Source organism: Trachurus trachurus (genome assembly GCF_905171665.1).
Source record: "Trachurus trachurus genome assembly, chromosome: 6".
NCBI lineage: Eukaryota > Metazoa > Chordata > Actinopteri > Carangiformes > Carangidae > Trachurus > Trachurus trachurus.
The window spans coordinates 30,194,374-30,214,445 of NC_139897.1; the positions used below are offsets into that span (position 1 = coordinate 30,194,374).

Sequence of the window (20,072 nt, forward strand, 5' to 3'; positions counted from 1 at the left end):
GGGGTCAGAGCAGCACGTTCTCTGTCAGCATGCACACATGGACATTACATGGCTCTCACACACACACTGTTTTATCACTGTGTTCACATGGAGGCTGGTATGTATGGATGAACACTGAGCACAGAGAAGAAGGAGCTGGAGTCTTTATCTAGTGATGATACAGAGCAGGAGGAGACGAGGAGGAAACACTTCATCATGTGTTTTCTCCATGTGATGTCACTTCAGTGTGAGACACACACTTTCACTCTCTGACTCTCAAGCTGCACAAACACACGTCACAGCAAATAAGATGAAGACACAACAGGTGGAGCTCACCAGCCCAGATATCCCACAATATACCAAGAAAGGCACAGGAGAAGACACGTTTGTTAGAGCTCAGTGAAACAGTGAGTTTAGTGAGAAACACTGAGTGTGAACACAACTTATGTTTGTTTGAAGAAAACTCCCCAGGAAGCTGAAGAATGAGGCTGTGAGCAGGTTTCCACAGGAGCCACAGCAGCAGTGAGTGGATGAAGGAGCTCTAATAGAAACCATCTGATCACAGTGACAGGACGGATCAGGATCTCATGATCGATGACTCTGTTCTTCTCTGCTCTTCACACAGATCAGCTGCAACACACTGACTCACTGAGATCAGTCACATCATGTGGAACAAAGCAGCCGTCCTCAGGACCAGTCCTGAGCTCCATCAAACCTGTCCACACATTTTTACTGGACTTGAAGTCAGAGTCCAGAGGAAGCAGAGAAACTGAAGAGCAGAGAGAACCAGGCTCAGCTCAGAGCACATGGACTCAGACAGGAAGTGAAGCTCCAGCTGCTGGAGACTTTCATCAAGGAGCCACTTTGTGGCTTCAGCTGATCTGGAGTCAGACGTGTTTGAGCAGCACACACACAGTCTGAAAACAGCTGTTTGATCAACCCAGTCGCCAGAAAGAAACGTTCACTATGGACTATTCTGCAAACTCCAGAAAAGTCCAGGATCAACGTTTCCGAGCGAAAATACGTTATACGCCAACATTACGTTGCCCATTCATTTAACGTGAGCCAATTGCTGCGTTCATTATCAACGTTTTACATGTGGCTGTACAACGTTATTTTTTCGCTGGAAAAACAACATTTTAGGATATATTTGGCATGGTTTTGATTACTTTTTTAGCGAGAAATGTGTGTTTTAGTTTCCAAATGTATGTTGAATTAATGCAAATAAGCTTGTGTTTGTAACATATTCTGCGAATTTGAAAATTGAAAACGTATATATTCAACATTAGGCTATTCATTAAGCTTTCTGGCGGATAAAATGTGATTATTTGGCACTATTTGAGGACATTTCTAGCGAGAAATGTGTCTTTTACTTTACAAATATGTTGAATGAATGAAAATTAAGTTTTATTTGTAGCCTACTCCAGCGATATTTTATCCGACTGATTGGACTCTCCCACTATGCTGTGGGCACTGAATTATGATTATGACAACCTGATACTTTTTTCGTTTTGACAAAGATTTTTTCAGCTTGTAGTTGCTGTCGTGGTTGTTTTAAACGCTATTTTATGAATGTAATTTTTTTTTTTCATTATTGTGGTAGGCCAACGTTTGGTGCATTATTTTAATCATAAACGTTATATTTATTCAGTTATGTGTATTTCGTTTGTTAGTTATTACGAAGATTGCTCAGATTTCCATCGTTGCTATGGTTACAGTGAACGATCAGCTGATTTCATTGTGACTGACGTAGCTTCCGGCAAGTCCGTCATCGTCTCACCGACAGGCAGCCCCAGCCCCCGTTCAGGTAACGTAAACAAACAATATGGAAAATTGTGATAAAATAATTAACAGTTAAAGCTATTTTACCTCCAAAAACCAGCCAGTGTCGTCAACCACAAACAAAGTTTGACAGATGTGGTTGATCAAAGTTGTTAAACTGGCTGACTTTACTAGCTGCACTGTTTGATGTAGATTTTAATGATTAGGCTAACGTTAACATAGCTAGGCTAACATTAATGCTACATGCCAGCCCTCACTGTACTTTTCTCACTGTTTTACAGGTAACAGATAATACCTACAATGGCTACAGCTGAAGCTGAGTTCAATGAGATGCTCAGTAAAACGAAGAGCCTGACACAAAGGTAATTTAAATATCTTATTCCATGCATGGGGATCAGATATTATGATGCATTTGTGCAGGAAGTCTGTGTGGTTAACTGCATTACTTTGATTATATTGTGTTGTTTTTTTTAGGTCAAAAAAGAGGACAAAGGCATCAGACCTGCCACGATGGAGAAAACGTGATGATCATCTCTGTGTCCTTGAGGAGACCGGTGTGGAGATGCTTGATGAACAAGAGCCAGGATTTGGTATGTGATCGTGATAATTTGTGCATCATTATTCTTATTTTGGGAGAAAAACATCATGTTAGGATTTCTATGCGGATGTACCAGTCCAAGAAGCTTTCTGAAGTCTGTAGTAGTTGTAGTCGTAGGCCTGCACACCTCAACATCACCATAATACTTCATTTAGAATGTGATTTTCACAGGGCCTGATTTAAGCCACAGTACCACCTTAAATTAGCTCAGTGCAGCATCACACCGGTGCTCTTACCAATCATATTTCCAACACACGCAACATAACACCACCTGAGAACTCTCTCCTAAACTTCATATGGATGCTGGCAGAAAATGGAGTATGCCAGGGTGGGCTGGCTTATGCAATATTTACAGTTGCCACCTTTTAATTCTACATATAAGTGTATTTTCAATTATTCTGTCAACAGACTGGCAAAGTGTGTTTGAACACCGTTTTACCAGAGTTTTATGGAGTGGGTGATAAGCTCTTTCAAGGTGGACAAGCTGTGCGCAGAAAGAGGATGACACTTGTTGGAAATTCCCACGGGTCACGTGATTCCCGCGGGATGGGAGTCAAAGTTTTATTAATCCTGTGATTGGGACGGGACGGGAATAAAAATCAACGGGAGCGGGCAGGAGCGGAAACTCCATTAATAGATGATGATTTTCAGCCGTGTTAAACTACCAAAAGGACAGATGCGTCCATTTTTGCCGTCATCTTTCAGTGAGCCAAAACTATTTTGGCTTGCGTTAGTTAGTTAAATGGGGAGTGGGCGCAGGAGACACACAATAACAACAAAATGCAACATTTTTGCAACATGTTTGGGGTTCATTTGTGTATTTTCCACATAGATTCTCATTGAACTTCTTGTACTACTTGAAAGTTTATTTTTAAAATAACATTAGAAACTTTTTGTCTTTGTATGCACCAGGAAAGGGCATCTGTGGTCGGTCTCAGCTGAATGCAGCAAAGGCGAGGACAACGAGGAGGAGTAGCTCCAGCCTTGATGAGCAGGTGTGTATCATATAAGAGTTATGCCATCATGGCATTATTCTTTGTGCTCTAAATATGTATGTATATCCACACATCAGCTGACCCACACTATAGGCCCAGTTCCAATCCGCCCCATAAGACTCAGGCCCTGAACCCTCACTGACTAAAGTGACGTCAGATCTAAGACAGAGTGTGAGAGACTGTGAGGGTCCAGATGCTGTAAACATGACTGGAACAGCACTTACCCACTCTCACGACACGTTACCTTGACAACAAAATGTTGTTGACTCCGGTCATGAAATGATAATTCAATTTGCCTTGATGAGCAGGTGTGTATCATACAAGAGTTATGCCATCATGGCATTATTCTTTGTGCTCTAAATATGTACAGGCAAGTACCGTATAATAACATTCTTATTCTTGTTGATATAGTCCTCAACTATATTCTCCTAAATCTATGCAACCAACATGTTTCACTGTTTAAGCTGACACACTATACTCTTCTCTACAAGTCATTTTGCACTTCATCTATTCACAACCGTACTACACTTGAATAATTGATTAAGGTTTCACTAACTCACTTTCACAGACTAACAAAAACCCAGCAGTTGAATGAATCTATCTATTGGGCTCTTTTGGTTTTGTTTTGTTTGTTTGTTTTTTGAAAGAAGACAATAAGAGTTTAATTGCAATTTTACTTACTACTTTTTGTGTGACTGTTAATATATTTTCACCATCAGTACAACAATTACTGCTATTAATGCTGTATGCAATCCTACAGGGGAGAGATCTTCGCATATCCCATGTTCTCAAGTCCTCCAGTCTTCTGTATGGACGTAGTTGGCAAGTACTGGTCCTAATACAGCCTGAATACAGCCACCTGACCACCATGACGTCCTTGTTGTCTGTGCTTTATGCCAAGGCATATGGCATCAAGTGAGAGGTAACTGTAACTGTTTCAGCACAGCTGACTGACACTATACTCTTCTCTCCAAGTTATTTAGTACTTTATCTGTTAACAACTGTACTACACTTGAATGAAAATCAGTGTTGATCAAGGGTCAAGATCTTGTATACAGGGATGCACATGTACAGGCAGGTGTATATGCATTCACACACATCCATTATGTAGATAGCATCACTAACATTAAGAATTGCTCAAATTATTTTCTAAGTATTAATATTTGTATTCATGTCATTCATGGATGTCTCTATCAAAACAAGTGTTTTAGTCATTTCAGTAATTTAGTTTTTTGTGCTTTTATGCTAAACTTACAAACTTTCACTCATTTCCAGACTGTGACGTCCACATAAACCTGTAGAGCTTCCCTTATTCCAAGATTGTGGGGCAAAGGATTACCAAAGTAAGTTGTCCTTGTGGTGGTTGTTGTTTCTGTTGTTTTTAGTTGAATACTGTTTACTAGTGTGCAGATATTACAAGGGCTTCTACCAACACTTCTCATCTTTTCAGGGTTTTATGTAGGCTACATGAACCATTTAATATACACATTCACCATGCAGAGGAGAATTGGGCAAGTTGAGCATAGGAGCATCTAAGTTGAGTCCCCCCCCCGACCCCCACCAGCTCCCACCTCCCCCTTTACTTCATATTCCACCTGTCCAGGTGGCAGGTGAACACAAACTGCAGTGACCTGCTGCTGAGCCACCAACTCACTGAGCTTTGGGGAGTTTTGTGATTACATTGCATCTTGGGAAGAATCCTTCATCTTTCTCTTTTAAAGTAATACATGGCTCACCATGAACAGCAGCTTGTTTTCAGCAGCGTACTTACTGTAATCATAAACATCCAGAATCCTGATTTAGTAATCGGGACAAGTAAAGACAAAATACATTCATTTAGGAGCGTCAAGTGACCAGATGACAGTCCTCACTGCAGGCGGCCCCGGTTCGAATCCCGCATCGGGCAGTCCTTTCCTGCATGTCATTCCCCCTCTCTCTCTCTCTCTCTCTCTCTCTCTCTCTCTCTCTCTCTCTCTCTCTCTCCCCATTTCCTGTCTCTCTCAACTGAACTAAAAAAAAGGAAAAATATAAAAATACATTCATGTAGTGTATGTGGCAGGTGGCACAACGTACCCCACAGTTACCATATTGACTTTAATACTTCCCACAGCTAAAAAGTTTCAACTGATGCATACTACACATTTATAATAATCTCTTTTGGTCTAAACACAATTCTCATGAAACTTGTGATTGACAAAAATTCATTTTCGAGAGTTAAAATGTTTTTTCGGACATAGATGTCTAACCGTTTAACCCATGTGGTTCTTACGTCACAAATTCCATGAAATGATGCCTTCCTCGGTCCTCCTAAATATTTGGTCACATGCTCTATTTTTCTTAATGGTTCCCTAGCAACAAGGGGTGGCTCAGCTTGCCCTATGCTGCGTACCACAGTCTCCCCTACAGATTTACTGCAAACTTTCTATAATCACCATTTCACCACACACAGTTTAAAGTTAAGATCTTATGTTATAATAGCCTGACAAGCCAGACTATATCATTAAAATGTCTAGTCTGGCAACGACCGGTAGACCTCGGCTCAATCCAGGGGGCGGGATGAAGGCTGTCTTTCAAACTGCCTCTGCACGTAATGGGGTAGTGCTTGAGCGCTACGACTAATCAGAGCAAAGAGCAGGATGACGTTAGCCTGACAAGCCAATTAAAATGTATGTCGTCATGGCGTTAAGCCGCCCAACGACTCTCTAAACAGATAGAGCGCTGTGATTGGTCAACACAATATTTTTGCTGCCGCTAGGGTGCGTCTAGATTTCTAGGCTAATGTTATAATAGATATTATTATAGATTATTATTTCTGCTTATTTTTTGTATTAATTTTCAGTCATTTTGGTTATTGCTTGTTTTTCAGGGGTTTAAGGGAGGTGAAGGTGAAATGGCTGCCCTGCTCAAAGAGGTACAGTATGTATGTTGTGTCATCATAGATGCATTACCACAAATGCAACATCTCAAATTCTGTGCACAACTTTGCCATGAAGCGTAGCTGTATGAGAGGCTTCTGGGTTACAGGGTGAACATTCATGCTGGAGTAACAGATATAGTTCAGAACACTGTAGTTACCAATCAACATTGAATGCAAGTAACACCATACAGTATTTCTAAAAGAAGTGTGTACGTCATGTTCAACATCATGTTTAATTCATGATTCATTGATACTAAAGCAACTGTTACTAAAAAGAATTTCTCTTTTTTCCATTTCTTCTTTCTCGTAGCAACATGATGGAGAGATTCCTGGGTGCCACACAAACAGCTTAAAACAATGTACAATTATGTGGTTAATGATTATAGTTACATTGTTATGAATGATTGAGTGGTGGATCAGTTGATAGATTGGTTAGTTATGCTTATCCAATTGTACAGTTTTTGTGTGTTTTTGTCCTTTTAATCATTTTTTAAACGGTAGTCCATGAGTTCATCAGTTGTATACTGTATTCATGTTTGAAAATCTCTTCCCACAGATAACAAAATAAAAGTATCTGCATTCATCAACCCGAATGGAAAATATGCATGCCTGTTAATTGAAGAAATGTAGTACATTTGAAACACTATGTTCTCCAGAGTACAGTTTACCTTGTAGTATGTGTTAAATAAAGGTTGCCTTAGACTGTCATCTTTCAGATTTCGTTTTTATGAGCATTTGCATATAAGCCCATCTTGACAAGTCCATCAGTGGAAGAAGAGAAGACCAAGAAGAAAGGGCTGATCTCACTCAACCAACACGATTGACTGCTTCATGGCTAGAGGATATTTCAACAGTGATCCAACTTCCCAAACACAGCCACTGCAATACTGACAATAACTATAGACAAAAACAATGGTTTCTGTGTGTGTGTGTGTGTGTGTGTGTGTGTGTGTGTGTGTGTGTGTGTGTGTGTGTGTGTGTGTGTGTGTGTGTGTGTGTGTGTGTGTGTTTTGTACAAATGAAACAGCAATCACTAATACCTTTCACTAATGCCTTGGAGAAAAGGAAGGTGAGGAGACCATATGGCTTTCAGCCATTATAGAATAAGGTGTTATAACAGATTTATAACAGAGTTATGTAATAATTTTTTATATACTTGGGGAGGAGGGGTATCCCATCCAACATACAGTGCACTTGTGATTGTAAGACTGTAACATATCCTAAATTTGGGGGAGGGGCTAACACAAATCAAAACTGCAGTATCAATTTGGTGTAGATTTATAAGAGAAATTTAGATTTATAGATAGATTTTTATCAGGGCAAGTGGGAAAATTGTATAGAATGATTGGTTAGGCTATTTAAAGTTTTGTTCTCTGCTGCTGACCTCCTTTCTCAGAGTCAGGGCATCCTAATTAGAGAGAGGACAGCTGGTCTTCCTTGTCTGACCTTTGTGTAGATGTAGATTATGAGGAAAATTAGTCTAAACTGGTCAAAATTTTAAAGTCTAACAGTGTATAAGTCAGACACCAACATCTTGAACAATTTTTGGCCACTCACTACCCCTGAAAACATGTTTGACTGATTTCATCCAGTTAGGCTCATAGATAGGGCTAGGAACGTATATCTCAAAGGGCCATAGTTTTCAAGCAAGATGAAAATTAAACTTTGTCGTAGGACAACAATGAAGACATCGTTGGAAAGGTCTTGACCTAGGGAGTAACATGTGTCAGTATGAAAACTGAGGTCAGCTCTTGCTCCCCACAAGTGACCTTTGAACCTTGATCCTGACACACTTTTAAAGGCTTCTAGAGCAGCAACAAAATGTGCTACAGACAAGTTATACACATTTTTGGAAAGCTCTTGACCTCTACTATCAGGTCCAATGACAAACCAGCAGGAAGGGGTCAAGAATAGGGTCAAATATGGCACAAAACACATTTTCTCCCTTTTAACAGGAACACACATCAAATCTGACCAAACACATGTGCTCGGCACCCCAGAAAACCTATAAAAAGATTACAATGTTCCTGGTCTTAGACAAACATAATAGGGAAAACACATTAGAACTACAACCAACATGGCGGAGCGCACATACAGTCAACGTGTCACTATGGCAACATGTAGTTCTTGTGTCGTTCTCCTGGGTTGGGGTTGGGGTTGTCACACTAGGGTTCAAAAAGCGTCTATTCGCTCATTCTTTAACAAAAAACGCATAACCATGACATATATGTTTATATCGTAAGAGATTGTATGTTATAAAATATAAAAATAGTAATGTATTAGTGCTAGTTTAGACGTGATTTCTGCCACGCTGTTTCGCGGTCTGAACGGGATGCGTTCAAAGGCAATAGGATTAGGCAACGTTTCAAAACGGAACACCCAAGCATCATTCCTCGACACATTTTTGTTGCTATAAAGTGAGAGTGTTGTTTGAAGACTGTGTTCATAAAATGTGGCTTAAAAAATATGCAACCAGATGGGTTAATAGCCAGTTTAGCTTACATTAGAGCATTGAGCTATTGAACGCAGCCCAAGGTGTCCAAGGCTCACAACAGAGAGGTTACAAGAAGTTGTGAGAGAGGAGTTTTACTATATCAATTTTATCAATAAAAGATGGCTACATCTATCCAATGCAATATGGTGAAAAACTCAAAAGATTGCAGATTTCAGTGTAGCCTATTGAAATGAAATTATTATATATATTGGAATATGGTGATAGAAAGAAAATTGTGTTTTAAATACTAACGTTTCTGTACATTTGCAGGGTCAAGAAGTGAAGGAATCAAGGTCATTTGATTTGAATTCATTTAATTGTCATTTTATAACACAGGGTGGTAAAAACAAAACTTAAAGAGTCATTTTCATACTACAGATAAAGAATACATACACAGATCATTACAACTAGAATAAAACATGGTTAAGTAAGACCATCTACACATATTTATACACACATACACATTTAGTGGTGGAAAATCTAACCACTTACGGCATTGCAAGTTTATCTGTATAGCCTGTTTTTACAAACACTTTGTCTCCAAGGTCATTACATAGCAACAACATCCTCTGCCCTTAGACCCTCACATCCACTGGGGAAAAACTTCAGAGAGAAAAAAACAGGAGAAACTTCAGGATGAGCAGCAGAGGGATCCCACACCCAGGACGGCCAGACGGGACATAGATGTTGGACATAGAGTATACAGGACATATAGTATACAGAGAAGAAAACAGTTCACAACAAGCAATAGGAAGTACTAACCTTTACAGTTTTGAGGAAAAACGTTTAATCTACTTTGTCGTTGACTACAACCCACAGTACTGTGGTGATGAAAAATGGTCACGAAATAAACAAAGCCCTATACACCTGGCCTGATCTGTTTCACAAGAATGTATTAATTTATCTCCTCCTTGTGGGTCTCTGGGCTTTGCCTTTGCCTGTGGAGATGCTGGTGTGTCTGGTGCAAAGAGAAGCTAAAGACTTTCATGAGCCCCTGTTGGTCACTTTTTGAGTTGGGTTTTAACTGTTTTAGTATCATGTTGTGCTCACTTACTGTAACTAACAACAATGTAGTCGGACTATTCCACTAAAATACCTGAAATACAATAGTCATGTAATGCTAAAATGTAGTGAAATGTAAATCATAACTCTATAACAATGTGTAACAGCCTAAAACAAACCTCCCTTACTCATGAGCTTAGTGATAATGGCAGTCCTGGAGAGGAAAGAGTTGCCCATTTCCTCCACCAACGTAGATCCAGCTCCATCCTGGTTGTCTGCTCCCCACTTTATCTGTAATTAAAGAACAGTGCACATCATTAGTCTGAGTCTGTGGAACATTCATCAGTTTGCTTGAGCGTTGTAATCCAGCACGCTCACTGGATTTGAAACTTTCCAATGACTGTCAGCATTATCATGCTGAGTTTCACCTTTAATAATGATAAACCATGTATTACCTTGTGTCTTATGGGTTGTAGAATTCAATACAATTATGTAAACATCATCAAATTATAGCTAATAAGAACTGTTAAATATCACTGTAATTGGATATGAAACGAATAATAAATAAAATGATATTGCACTTGATGCCATATGCCTTGGGATAAAGCACAGGCAACAAGGACTTCATGGCAGTCAGGTGGCTGCATTCTGGGCAGGCTTCACTTATTATAGTTGCGTACACCCTTAATAGCAGTAATTGTTGTTGTACTGATGGCAAACATATTAACAGTCACACAAAAAAGATGAAGCTAATATTGTAATTTCAAAAAAAGAGCCCAATAGATAAATTCATTCAACTGGGTTTGTGTTAGTCTCTGAAAGTTAGACAGATTTTCATTCAAGTGTAGTACAGTTGTGAATAGATGAAGTGCAAAATAACTTGGAGAGAAGAGTATGGCCCAATTCCAATCCGAGCCCTTACGGACACACTGACTTAGGGTGCACTCACACTAGGCACACTAGACTAAAGTCCTGATTCTATTGCCAGTGTGAGTGCAAGTGTACCGTGCCTGAGCACGGTACACTTCCCTGGCCCGGCACGGTTGGTGAGGTGTGCACGGTACGCTTGGCCAGGAATGCGTACAGTAATGCGTCGCGGGCTCGTTCTCCACCTCGTGTCTGCAACCGCGTGTAAACAACAGTCACGATTGCGTCGCGCCATAAACATAGCTAGTTGACATCGCTTTGATTAAACTTCAAGATGTTACCATGACAACCGGTCAAACAATTAAAAAGCGCTGTTCTTTCTGCAGTCAGAGCGCATCATGGATGTATTGGTATATCAACGCGATGACGTATGTGTCGGAGGCAACCGTGCTTCAGCACGCTTGGGTTCGAGGTAGTGTGAGTGCGGGCCAGCGGGGGACAGGGGAGGGGGGGCATTCGGGCTTCAGCACGGTACGGATCAACTGGCCCTAGTGTGAGTGTGTCCTTAGAGGCGCATTCACGGGAATTCCGTGAGTGTGTGAGGGCTGTTCCGTTGTCAGATCATCAAGTCAGTGAGTCAGTGAATGAGCCCTTACTGCCCCCTTACCGTAAGTTAGCACTGATGCATGGTGATGCCGTTGGAACGCAAGTGTTCAAAAAAAAAGCAAAAAGCAAATAAACAAACGTAGTCAGAGAGAGCTCTGCCGCTCTCTTTATTGTTAATGGACAGGGGCAACAAAAAAATAAAAAAAGAAGTTTACCGTCAGTATTAACATGTGCAGTTTGCACACGTTAATACTGACGGTAGTAGTACTGCAGAGTATTGATGATGATTTGATCAGATCTGATCCAGGAACATTTTGTTTTGAGTCCGTCCCCCTCACACACTTTGTGCGTGTTGAAATTACAGTAAATTATCATTTCATGACCGGAGTCAACAACATTTTGTTGTCAAGGTAACGTATCGTGAGAGTGGGTAAGTGCTGTTCCAGTCATGTTTACAGCATCTGGACCCTCACAGTCTCTCACACTCTGTCTTAGATCTGACGTCACTTTAGTCAGTGAGGGTTCAGGGCCTGAGTCTTATGGGGCGGATTGGAACTGGGCCTATAGTGTGGGTCAGCTGATGTGTGGATATACATACATATTTAGAGCACAAAGAATAATGCCATGATGGCATAACTCTTATATGATACACACCTGCTCATCAAGGCTGGAGCTACTCCTCCTCGTTGTCCTCGCCTTTGCTGCATTCAGCTGAGACCGACCACAGATGCCCTTTCCTGGTGCATACAAAGACAAAAAGTTTCTAATGTTATTTTAAAAAATACTTTCAAGTAGTACAAGAAGTTCAATGAGAATCTATGTGGAAAATACACAAAAACACTTACTGTACATGCTTGGCCCTCATTTGGATGTCATCATCATTGCAGAGAAGCACCCGTCAAAGTAGCCCCCTTCCTCAGAGCTGGAGAAAATAAAAAATAAAAACAGTACATTGGTCACACCATATCCATTTATGTCCATCTCAGTTGAATGAACCCAAACATGTTGCAAAAATGTTGCATTTTGTTGTTATTGTGTGTCTCCTGCGCCTGTCCTTTTGGTAGTTTAACACGGCTGAAAATCATCATCTATTAATGGAGTTTCCGCTCCTGCCCGCTCCCGTTGATTTTTATTCCCGTCCCGTCCCAATCACAGGATTAATAAAACTTTGACTCCCATCCCGCGGGAATCACGTGACCCGTGGGAATTTCCAACAAGTGTCATCCTCTTTCTGCGCACAGCTTGTCCACCTTGAAAGAGCTTATCACCCACTCCATAAAACTCTGGTAAAACGGTGTTCAAACACACTTTGCCAGTCTGTTGACAGAATAATTGAAAATACACTTATATGTAGAATTAAAAGGTGGCAACTGTAAATATTGCATAAGCCAGCCCACCCTGGCATACTCCATTTTCTGCCAGCATCCATATGAAGTTTAGGAGAGAGTTCTCAGGTGGTGTTATGTTGCGTGTGTTGGAAATATGATTGGTAAGAGCACCGGTGTGATGCTGCACTGAGCTAATTTAAGGTGGTACTGTGGCTTAAATCAGGCCCTGTGAAAATCACATTCTAAATGAAGTATTATGGTGATGTTGAGGTGTGCAGGCCTACGACTACAACTACTACAGACTTCAGAAAGCTTCTTGGACTGGTACATCCGCATAGAAATCCTAACATGATGTTTTTCTCCCAAAATAAGAATAATGATGCACAAATTATCACGATCACATACCAAATCCTGGCTCTTGTTCATCAAGCATCTCCACACCGGTCTCCTCAAGGACACAGAGATGATCATCACGTTTTCTCCATCGTGGCAGGTCTGATGCCTTTGTCCTCTTTTTTGACCTAAAAAAAACAACACAATATAATCAAAGTAATGCAGTTAACCACACAGACTTCCTGCACAAATGCATCATAATATCTGATCCCCATGCATGGAATAAGATATTTAAATTACCTTTGTGTCAGGCTCTTCGTTTTACTGAGCATCTCATTGAACTCAGCTTCAGCTGTAGCCATTGTAGGTATTATCTGTTACCTGTAAAACAGTGAGAAAAGTACAGTGAGGGCTGGCATGTAGCATTAATGTTAGCCTAGCTATGTTAACGTTAGCCTAATCATTAAAATCTACATCAAACAGTGCAGCTAGTAAAGTCAGCCAGTTTAACAACTTTGATCAACCACATCTGTCAAACTTTGTTTGTGGTTGACGACACTGGCTGGTTTTTGGAGGTAAAATAGCTTTAACTGTTAATTATTTTATCACAATTTTCCATATTGTTTGTTTACGTTACCTGAACGGGGGCTGGGGCTGCCTGTCGGTGAGACGATGACGGACTTGCCGGAAGCTACGTCAGTCACAATGAAATCAGCTGATCGTTCACTGTAACCATAGCAACGATGGAAATCTGAGCAATCTTCGTAATAACTAACAAACGAAATACACATAACTGAATAAATATAACGTTTATGATTAAAATAATGCACCAAACGTTGGCCTACCACAATAATGAAAAAAAAAAATTACATTCATAAAATAGCGTTTAAAACAACCACGACAGCAACTACAAGCTGAAAAAATCTTTGTCAAAACGAAAAAAGTATCAGGTTGTCATAATCATAATTCAGTGCCCACAGCATAGTGGGAGAGTCCAATCAGTCGGATAAAATATCGCTGGAGTAGGCTACAAATAAAACTTAATTTTCATTCATTCAACATATTTGTAAAGTAAAAGACACATTTCTCGCTAGAAATGTCCTCAAATAGTGCCAAATAATCACATTTTATCCGCCAGAAAGCTTAATGAATAGCCTAATGTTGAATATATACGTTTTCAATTTTCAAATTCGCAGAATATGTTACAAACACAAGCTTATTTGCATTAATTCAACATACATTTGGAAACTAAAACACACATTTCTCGCTAAAAAAGTAATCAAAACCATGCCAAATATATCCTAAAATGTTGTTTTTCCAGCGAAAAAATAACGTTGTACAGCCACATGTAAAACGTTGATAATGAACGCAGCAATTGGCTCACGTTAAATGAATGGGCAACGTAATGTTGGCGTATAACGTATTTTCGCTCGGAAACGTTGATCCTGGACTTTTCTGGAGTTTGCAGAATAGTCCATAGTGAACGTTTCTTTCTGGCGACTGGGTTGGTTTGATCACACACACATTCAGCCACAAACACTGATTATTACACTGTTCACTACACTCACTCTCTTCTGATTGACAGCTCCAGGCCTCTGGACAGTGATGACATCTGGATGTCACACTGTGATTTACTGTCTCCTCAACACAACAACAGATCTCATCAGGACAAGATCAGGATCTCAGAGAGACTGAGCTGATTATTGATCATCAATATCTGACCAGACAGAGAGGGTTGGAGACTCTGGAAAAACGGTTGTATCTGGCCACATTTTGAAAATACAAAGTCAAAAGTCCCAGCCCCTTTCCTCAGACTTCTCTCTGAAGCCACGCCTTCACCTTTACGCAGACCTGGGTGAAGACTCTGATCGGTTTCACCTTAACATACACACACACACAGGCCTACATCCACCACACACTCAAACAGCTCTGTCCACCGTGCGGTCACACACTCGACCCCTGATCCGCTCTACAACCACTGCATCATGCCACACCGCGACGGTACTAATCGCTCCTAATTAACTCATTGAGTGCCGCGCTCCTTTCCAAAGTTTTAGTCAAGTGTACCGGCAATTTAGACCATTTTTGACGATTTTTGTAGAGCCATAGTCAGTGACGGCTGGTATCAGTGGGCTAGTGGGGCTAAGCCCTCCCTGCATTACACAACAAAAGATGAGGAAAAAATATTATCCTATATTATATTCTCTAAATAACATACAAAAGATTATTCTAAGTCTTAGTAAAATCGGAACTGGCAACAATATTAAATAGTTTCGAGAAAAACACAGGATATCTCTAAATGGGCTAATTTTAATCAGCCCCAGCTCACCGAGTCTGCTCTCATTCATTTTCCGACTGTGGATGATTGACAGGTGCCATGTCCCGCCCTCGCCATTGACCGACTGTTGGGGCTAATTTCATTCAGCCCACCGGCCGAGCGGTTCTGACCAATCAGCAGCAGGCTGACGCAGGGTCAGTGATTGACAGGCGTCATGTCCCGCCCCTTTGATTCACTTGTCATTGGGGCTAATTTCATTTAGCCCAACACTGCTGTTTTCAGACCAATGACTGGAGGAAAAGTTGTGTTGTTGTGGGAGGGAGAAGACAGAAACAGCGGCGCTAGGCGCTGGCATCACAGGTAGCATTAGCAATACTTTACTGCTCTAAACTGTCTTTGCTAACATGAACGAAGTGGAGAATCTAGTTTCTAAACTCACCAGGAGCACCATGACATGGCGATAACAGACCAGAAAGGCCGTCGATATGAGCTGCATATATCGTCTTTTTAATTGAGCAGTATCGTCGGGTGTGTGTGCGTGCGTACGTGTGTGTGTGTGTGTGTGTGTGTAGGTGTTTGTGTGTGTGTGCGTGCGTGCGTGCGTGCGTACGTGTGAGTGTGTGTGTGTAGGTGTTTGTGTGCGTGTGCGTGCGTGCGTGAGAGAGAGATAGAGAGAGAGAGAGACTGTGTGTGTATGTGTGAGATAACCAGGTGAAGCTTTTTTTTTTTTTTTTTTTTTGGACTAGACCCTTCTACTTAATGCAGTATGTAGGCCTAGTTAGTTGCTATAGGCCTGCTTTTGTGAGATGGGATAACCCTAACTTTAAGCTGTGTTAACCATTTAATGGGTATAATTTATTTATTAGCCCACCCAACTAATTTGACCACCAGCCGCCACTGGCCATAGTGTATTCTATATTATTGCCACCAACACATACTGTGGCCCAATTGAAAGGTTTAACTTTATGCTTCAAATGGCCACAAACCGTTTGTTTCTACGTGCCTCCGTTCCTGAGAAAACTCAAGCTAAACATGGCTGGGTTTCACCAAAATCCCTGCTTTTTTTTCTAGGAAAGGAGATACAGCGTCTTTTATGAAAGGTGCTCTGTTTGTGTCTGTCACTCTTCTGACTAGGGATGGGTATTGATAAGAATTTAGCAATTCCGATTCCATTATCGATATTGCTTATCGATTCGATTCCTTATCAATTCTCTTATCGATTCTCATTGGGGGAATAAAAGAGAAATGGGTTTGTAAACCCCTCATGAGTGGAACAATATCGAGGACGTTCACGTCGCCCGGATCGGCGTCACCGGGGCCCCACCCTGGAGCCAGGCCTGGGGTTGGGGCTCGCAGGCGAGCGCCTGGTGGCCGGGTCTCCGCCCACGGGACCCGGCCGGGCCCAGCCCGAAGGAGCGACGTGGGCCCGCCTTCCAGTAGGCCCACCACCCGCAGGAAGGACCATGAGGGGCCGGTGCCGTGTGTTTTGGGTGGCAGCCGTGGGCGGGGGCCCCGGCGACCCAATCCCCGGACAACGACTCTGGCTTTAGGGACATGGAATGTCACCTCGCTGGGGGGGAAAGAGCCTGAGCTCGTGCGGGAGGCTGAGAGGTATCGACTAGAGATAGTCGGGCTCACCTCCACGCACAGCCTGGGCTCTGGAACCCAACTCCTTGAGAGAGGCTGGACTCTCTTCCACTCTGGAGTTGCCCATGGTGAGAGGCGGCGAGCTGGTGTGGGCTTGCTCATAGCCCCCCAGCTCAGCCGCCATGTGTTGGAGTTCTCCCCACTGAACGAGTGGGTCGTTTCCCTGCGCCTTCGGGTCGGGGATAGGTCTCTCACTGTTGTCTCGGCCTACGGGCCGAACGGCAGTGCAGAGTACCCGGCCTTCCTGGAGGCCCTGGGAGGGGTGCTGGAAAGCGCTCCAACTGGGGACTCCATCGTTCTGCTGGGGGACTTCAATGCCCACGTGGGCAGCGACAGTGTTACCTGGAGAGGTGTGATTGGGAGGAACGGCCTCCCCGATCTGAACCCGAGCGGTGTTTTGTTATTGGACTTCTGTGCTAGCCACAGTTTGTCCATAACGAACACCATGTTCAGGCATAAGGGTGTCCATCAGTGCACGTGGCACCAGGACACTCTAGGCCGGAGGTCAATGATCGACTTTGTAGTCGTGTCATCTGATCTCCGGCCGTATGTCTTGGACACTCGGGTGAAGAGAGGGGCTGAGCTGTCAGCTGATCACCACCTGGTGGTGAGTTGGATCCGCTGGCAGGGGAGGAAGCTGGTCAGACTTGGCAGACCCAAGCGTATCGTGAGGGTCTGCTGGGAACGTCTGGCAGAATCCCCTGTCAGGGAGGTCTTCAACTCCCACCTCCGGGAGAGCTTTGACCGGATTCCGAGGGAGGCCGGAGACATTGAGTCTGAATGGACCATGTTCTCCACTTCCATTGTTGACGCGGCCATCCGGAGCTGTGGCCGTAAGGTCTCCGGTGCTTGTCGCGGCGGTAATCCCCGAACCCGGTGGTGGACACCAGAAGTAAGGGATGCCGTCAAGCTGAAGAAGGAGTCCTACCGAGCCTGGCTAGCTCGGGGGACTCCCGAGGCAGCTGACGGGTACCGGCAGGCCAAGCGGACGGCAGCCCGGGCGGTCACGGAAGCAAAAACTCGGGTCTGGGAAAAGTTCGGGGAGGCCATGGAGGAGGACTACCGGTCGGCCTCGAGGAAATTCTGGCAAACCATCCGACACCTCAGGAGGGGGAAGCAGTGCTCCGCCAACACTGTTTACAGTGGAGGAGGGGAGCTGTTGACCTCGACTGGGGATATCGTCGGACGGTGGAAGGAATACTTCGAGGATCTCCTCAATCCCACTGACACGCCTTCCGTCGAGGAAGCAGAGGCTGAGGATTCAGAGGCTGATGCATTCATCACCCAAGCTGAAGTCACTGAGGTAGTCCGGAAGCTCCTCAGTGGCAAGGCACCGGGGGTGGATGAGATCCGCCCTGAGTACCTCAAGTCTCTGGATGTTGCGGGGCTGTCGTGGCTGACACGCCTCTGCAGCATCGCGTGGCAGTCGGGGACAGTGCCTCTGGACTGGCAGACCGGGGTGGTGGTCCCTCTCTTCAAAAAGGGGGACCGGAGGGTGTGTCCCAGCTACCGGGGGATCACACTCCTCAGCCTCCCGGGGAAAGTCTATTCCAGGGTGCTGGAGAGGAGAATTCGGCCGATAGTCGAACCTCGGATTCAGGAGGAACAATGCGGTTTTCGTCCTGGCCGTGGAACGCTGGACCAGCTCTACACCCTCCGCAGGGTGCTCGAGGGTGCATGGGAGTTTGCCCAACCAGTCCACATGTGTTTTGTGGACTTGGAGAAGGCTTTCGACCGTGTCCCACGTGGCATCCTGTGGGAGGTGCTCCGAGAGTATGGGGTCGGAGGCCCTCTGCTGAGGGCTGTACGGTCCCTGTATGACCGGAGCAGGAGCCTGGTTCGCATTGCCGGCAGTAAGTCAGACCTGTTCCCGGTGCGTGTTGGACTCCGGCAGGGCTGCCCTTTGTCACCGGTTCTGTTCATTATTTATATGGACAGAATTTCTAGGCGCAGCCAAGTGCCGGAGGGGGTACGGTTCGGGAGCCACTTGATTTCATCTCTGCTTTTTGCAGATGATGTGGTCTTGTTGGCTCCCTCGAGCCAGGACCTTCAGCATGCACTGGGGCGGTTTGCAGCCGAGTGTGAAGCAGCTGGGATGAGAATCAGCACTTCTAAGTCCAAGGCCATGGTTCTCGACCGGAAAAAGGTGGCTTGCACCCTCCAGGTCGGGGGAGAGTTCCTGCCTCAGGTGGAGGAGTTTAAGTATCTTGGGGTCCTGTTCACGAGTGAGGGGAGAACGGAGCGCGAGATCGACAGGCGGATCGGTGCGGCGGCCGCAGTAATGCGGTCATTGTATCGGTCCGTCGTGGTGAAGAAGGAGCTGATCCGAAGGGCAAAGCTCTCGATTTACCGGTCGATCTACGTTCCCACCCTCACCTATGGTCATGAACTCTGGGTCATGACCGAAAGAACGGGATCCCGGATACAAGCGGCCGAAATGAGTTTCCTCCGCAGGGTGGCGGGGCGCTCCCTTAGAGATAGGGTGAGGAGCTCTGTCACCCGGGAGGAGCTCGGAGTAGAGCCGCTGCTCCTCCACATCGAGAGGAGCCAGCTGAGGTGGCTCGGGCACCAGTATAGGATGCCCCCTGGACGCCTCCCTCGTGAGGTGTTCCGGGCATGTCCCACCGGGAGGAGGCCCCGCGGAAGACCCAGGACACGCTGGAGTGACTACGTCACTCGGCTGGCCTGGGAACGCCTTGGGGTCCCCCCGGAAGAGCTGGAGGAAGTGTCCGGGGAGAGGGAAGTCTGGGGATCCCTGCTCCGACTGCTGCCCCCGCGACCCGACTCCGGATCAAGCGGATGAAAATGGATGGATGGATGGATGGGTTTGTTTGCATTAATGCAGTGGTTCCCAACCTTTTTTGGCTCATGACCCCTTTTGACATCACAAATTTCTGGTGACCCTCATTCAAGATGAGCAAGCTCAGATATTTGTATATGCTGCATTTTATTTGATCTTGATTTATATTCAAGAAAGTGGAATGTATAAAGAATATAGTTGTTTAAGATTGTGAAAAATAATTAGTTTATTTAAAAAAAATTTTTTCATCAATTACTAGACATTTAAGGCAATCCCATTTGAATTCCAGGCGACCCCACATGGGCTCCCAACCCCAAGGTTGAAAACACTACATTAATGGCTCTAACATTAAAAAAGTTGACAGGACCGACCTGCCTGGACAGGTTAACACTATAGACCACTGTGGCTGTGGGCCAGCTGTGCTCACAGGAGGAATTTAACAATGT

General features: G+C 43.9%; 2 protein-coding genes and 1 long non-coding RNA gene across 3 annotated transcripts in view; 1 reads left to right on the forward strand and 2 right to left on the reverse strand.

Annotated features, from left to right (window-relative positions):
• LOC310987927 (protein NLRC3-like) overlaps positions 1–20,072 on the reverse strand; it is a gene marked incomplete at both ends in the record, with an annotated part of 313,828 nt that overhangs the window by 161,296 nt on the left and 132,460 nt on the right. The window lies entirely within an intron of this gene.
• LOC310987637 lies at positions 1,697–2,352 on the forward strand. The gene is made up of 3 exons (XR_014595457.1): positions 1,697–1,786; positions 2,043–2,123; positions 2,236–2,352. It is a non-coding gene; the product is annotated as an uncharacterized lncRNA (long non-coding RNA).
• On the reverse strand, positions 9,808–13,628 carry LOC310987621 (uncharacterized protein). The gene is made up of 5 exons (XM_083973957.1): positions 13,539–13,628; positions 13,202–13,282; positions 12,974–13,089; positions 11,895–11,977; positions 9,808–10,058 (listed from the first exon to the last, which is right to left on the reverse strand). Exons 2-5 carry the CDS (start codon positions 13,261–13,263, stop codon positions 9,936–9,938), a joined length of 384 nt encoding a protein of 127 aa, XP_083830083.1. The 5' UTR covers positions 13,264–13,282; positions 13,539–13,628; the 3' UTR covers positions 9,808–9,935.

What these genes read in the sequence shown, in the direction of transcription:
- LOC310987621 (XM_083973957.1), bottom strand. Translation starts at nt 13,263, where the DNA reads ATGGCTACAGCTGAAGCTGAGTTCAATGAGATGCTCAGTAAAACGAAG. An exon ending in ACGAAGAGCCTGACACAAAG is followed by an intron (nt 13,090 to 13,201) that starts GTAATTTAAATA and finishes TGTTTTTTTTAG; the next exon opens with GTCAAAAAAGAGGACAAAGG. An exon ending in GCTCCAGCCTTGATGAGCAG is followed by an intron (nt 10,059 to 11,894) that starts GTGTGTATCATA and finishes CTTTAATTACAG; the next exon opens with ATAAAGTGGGGAGCAGACAA.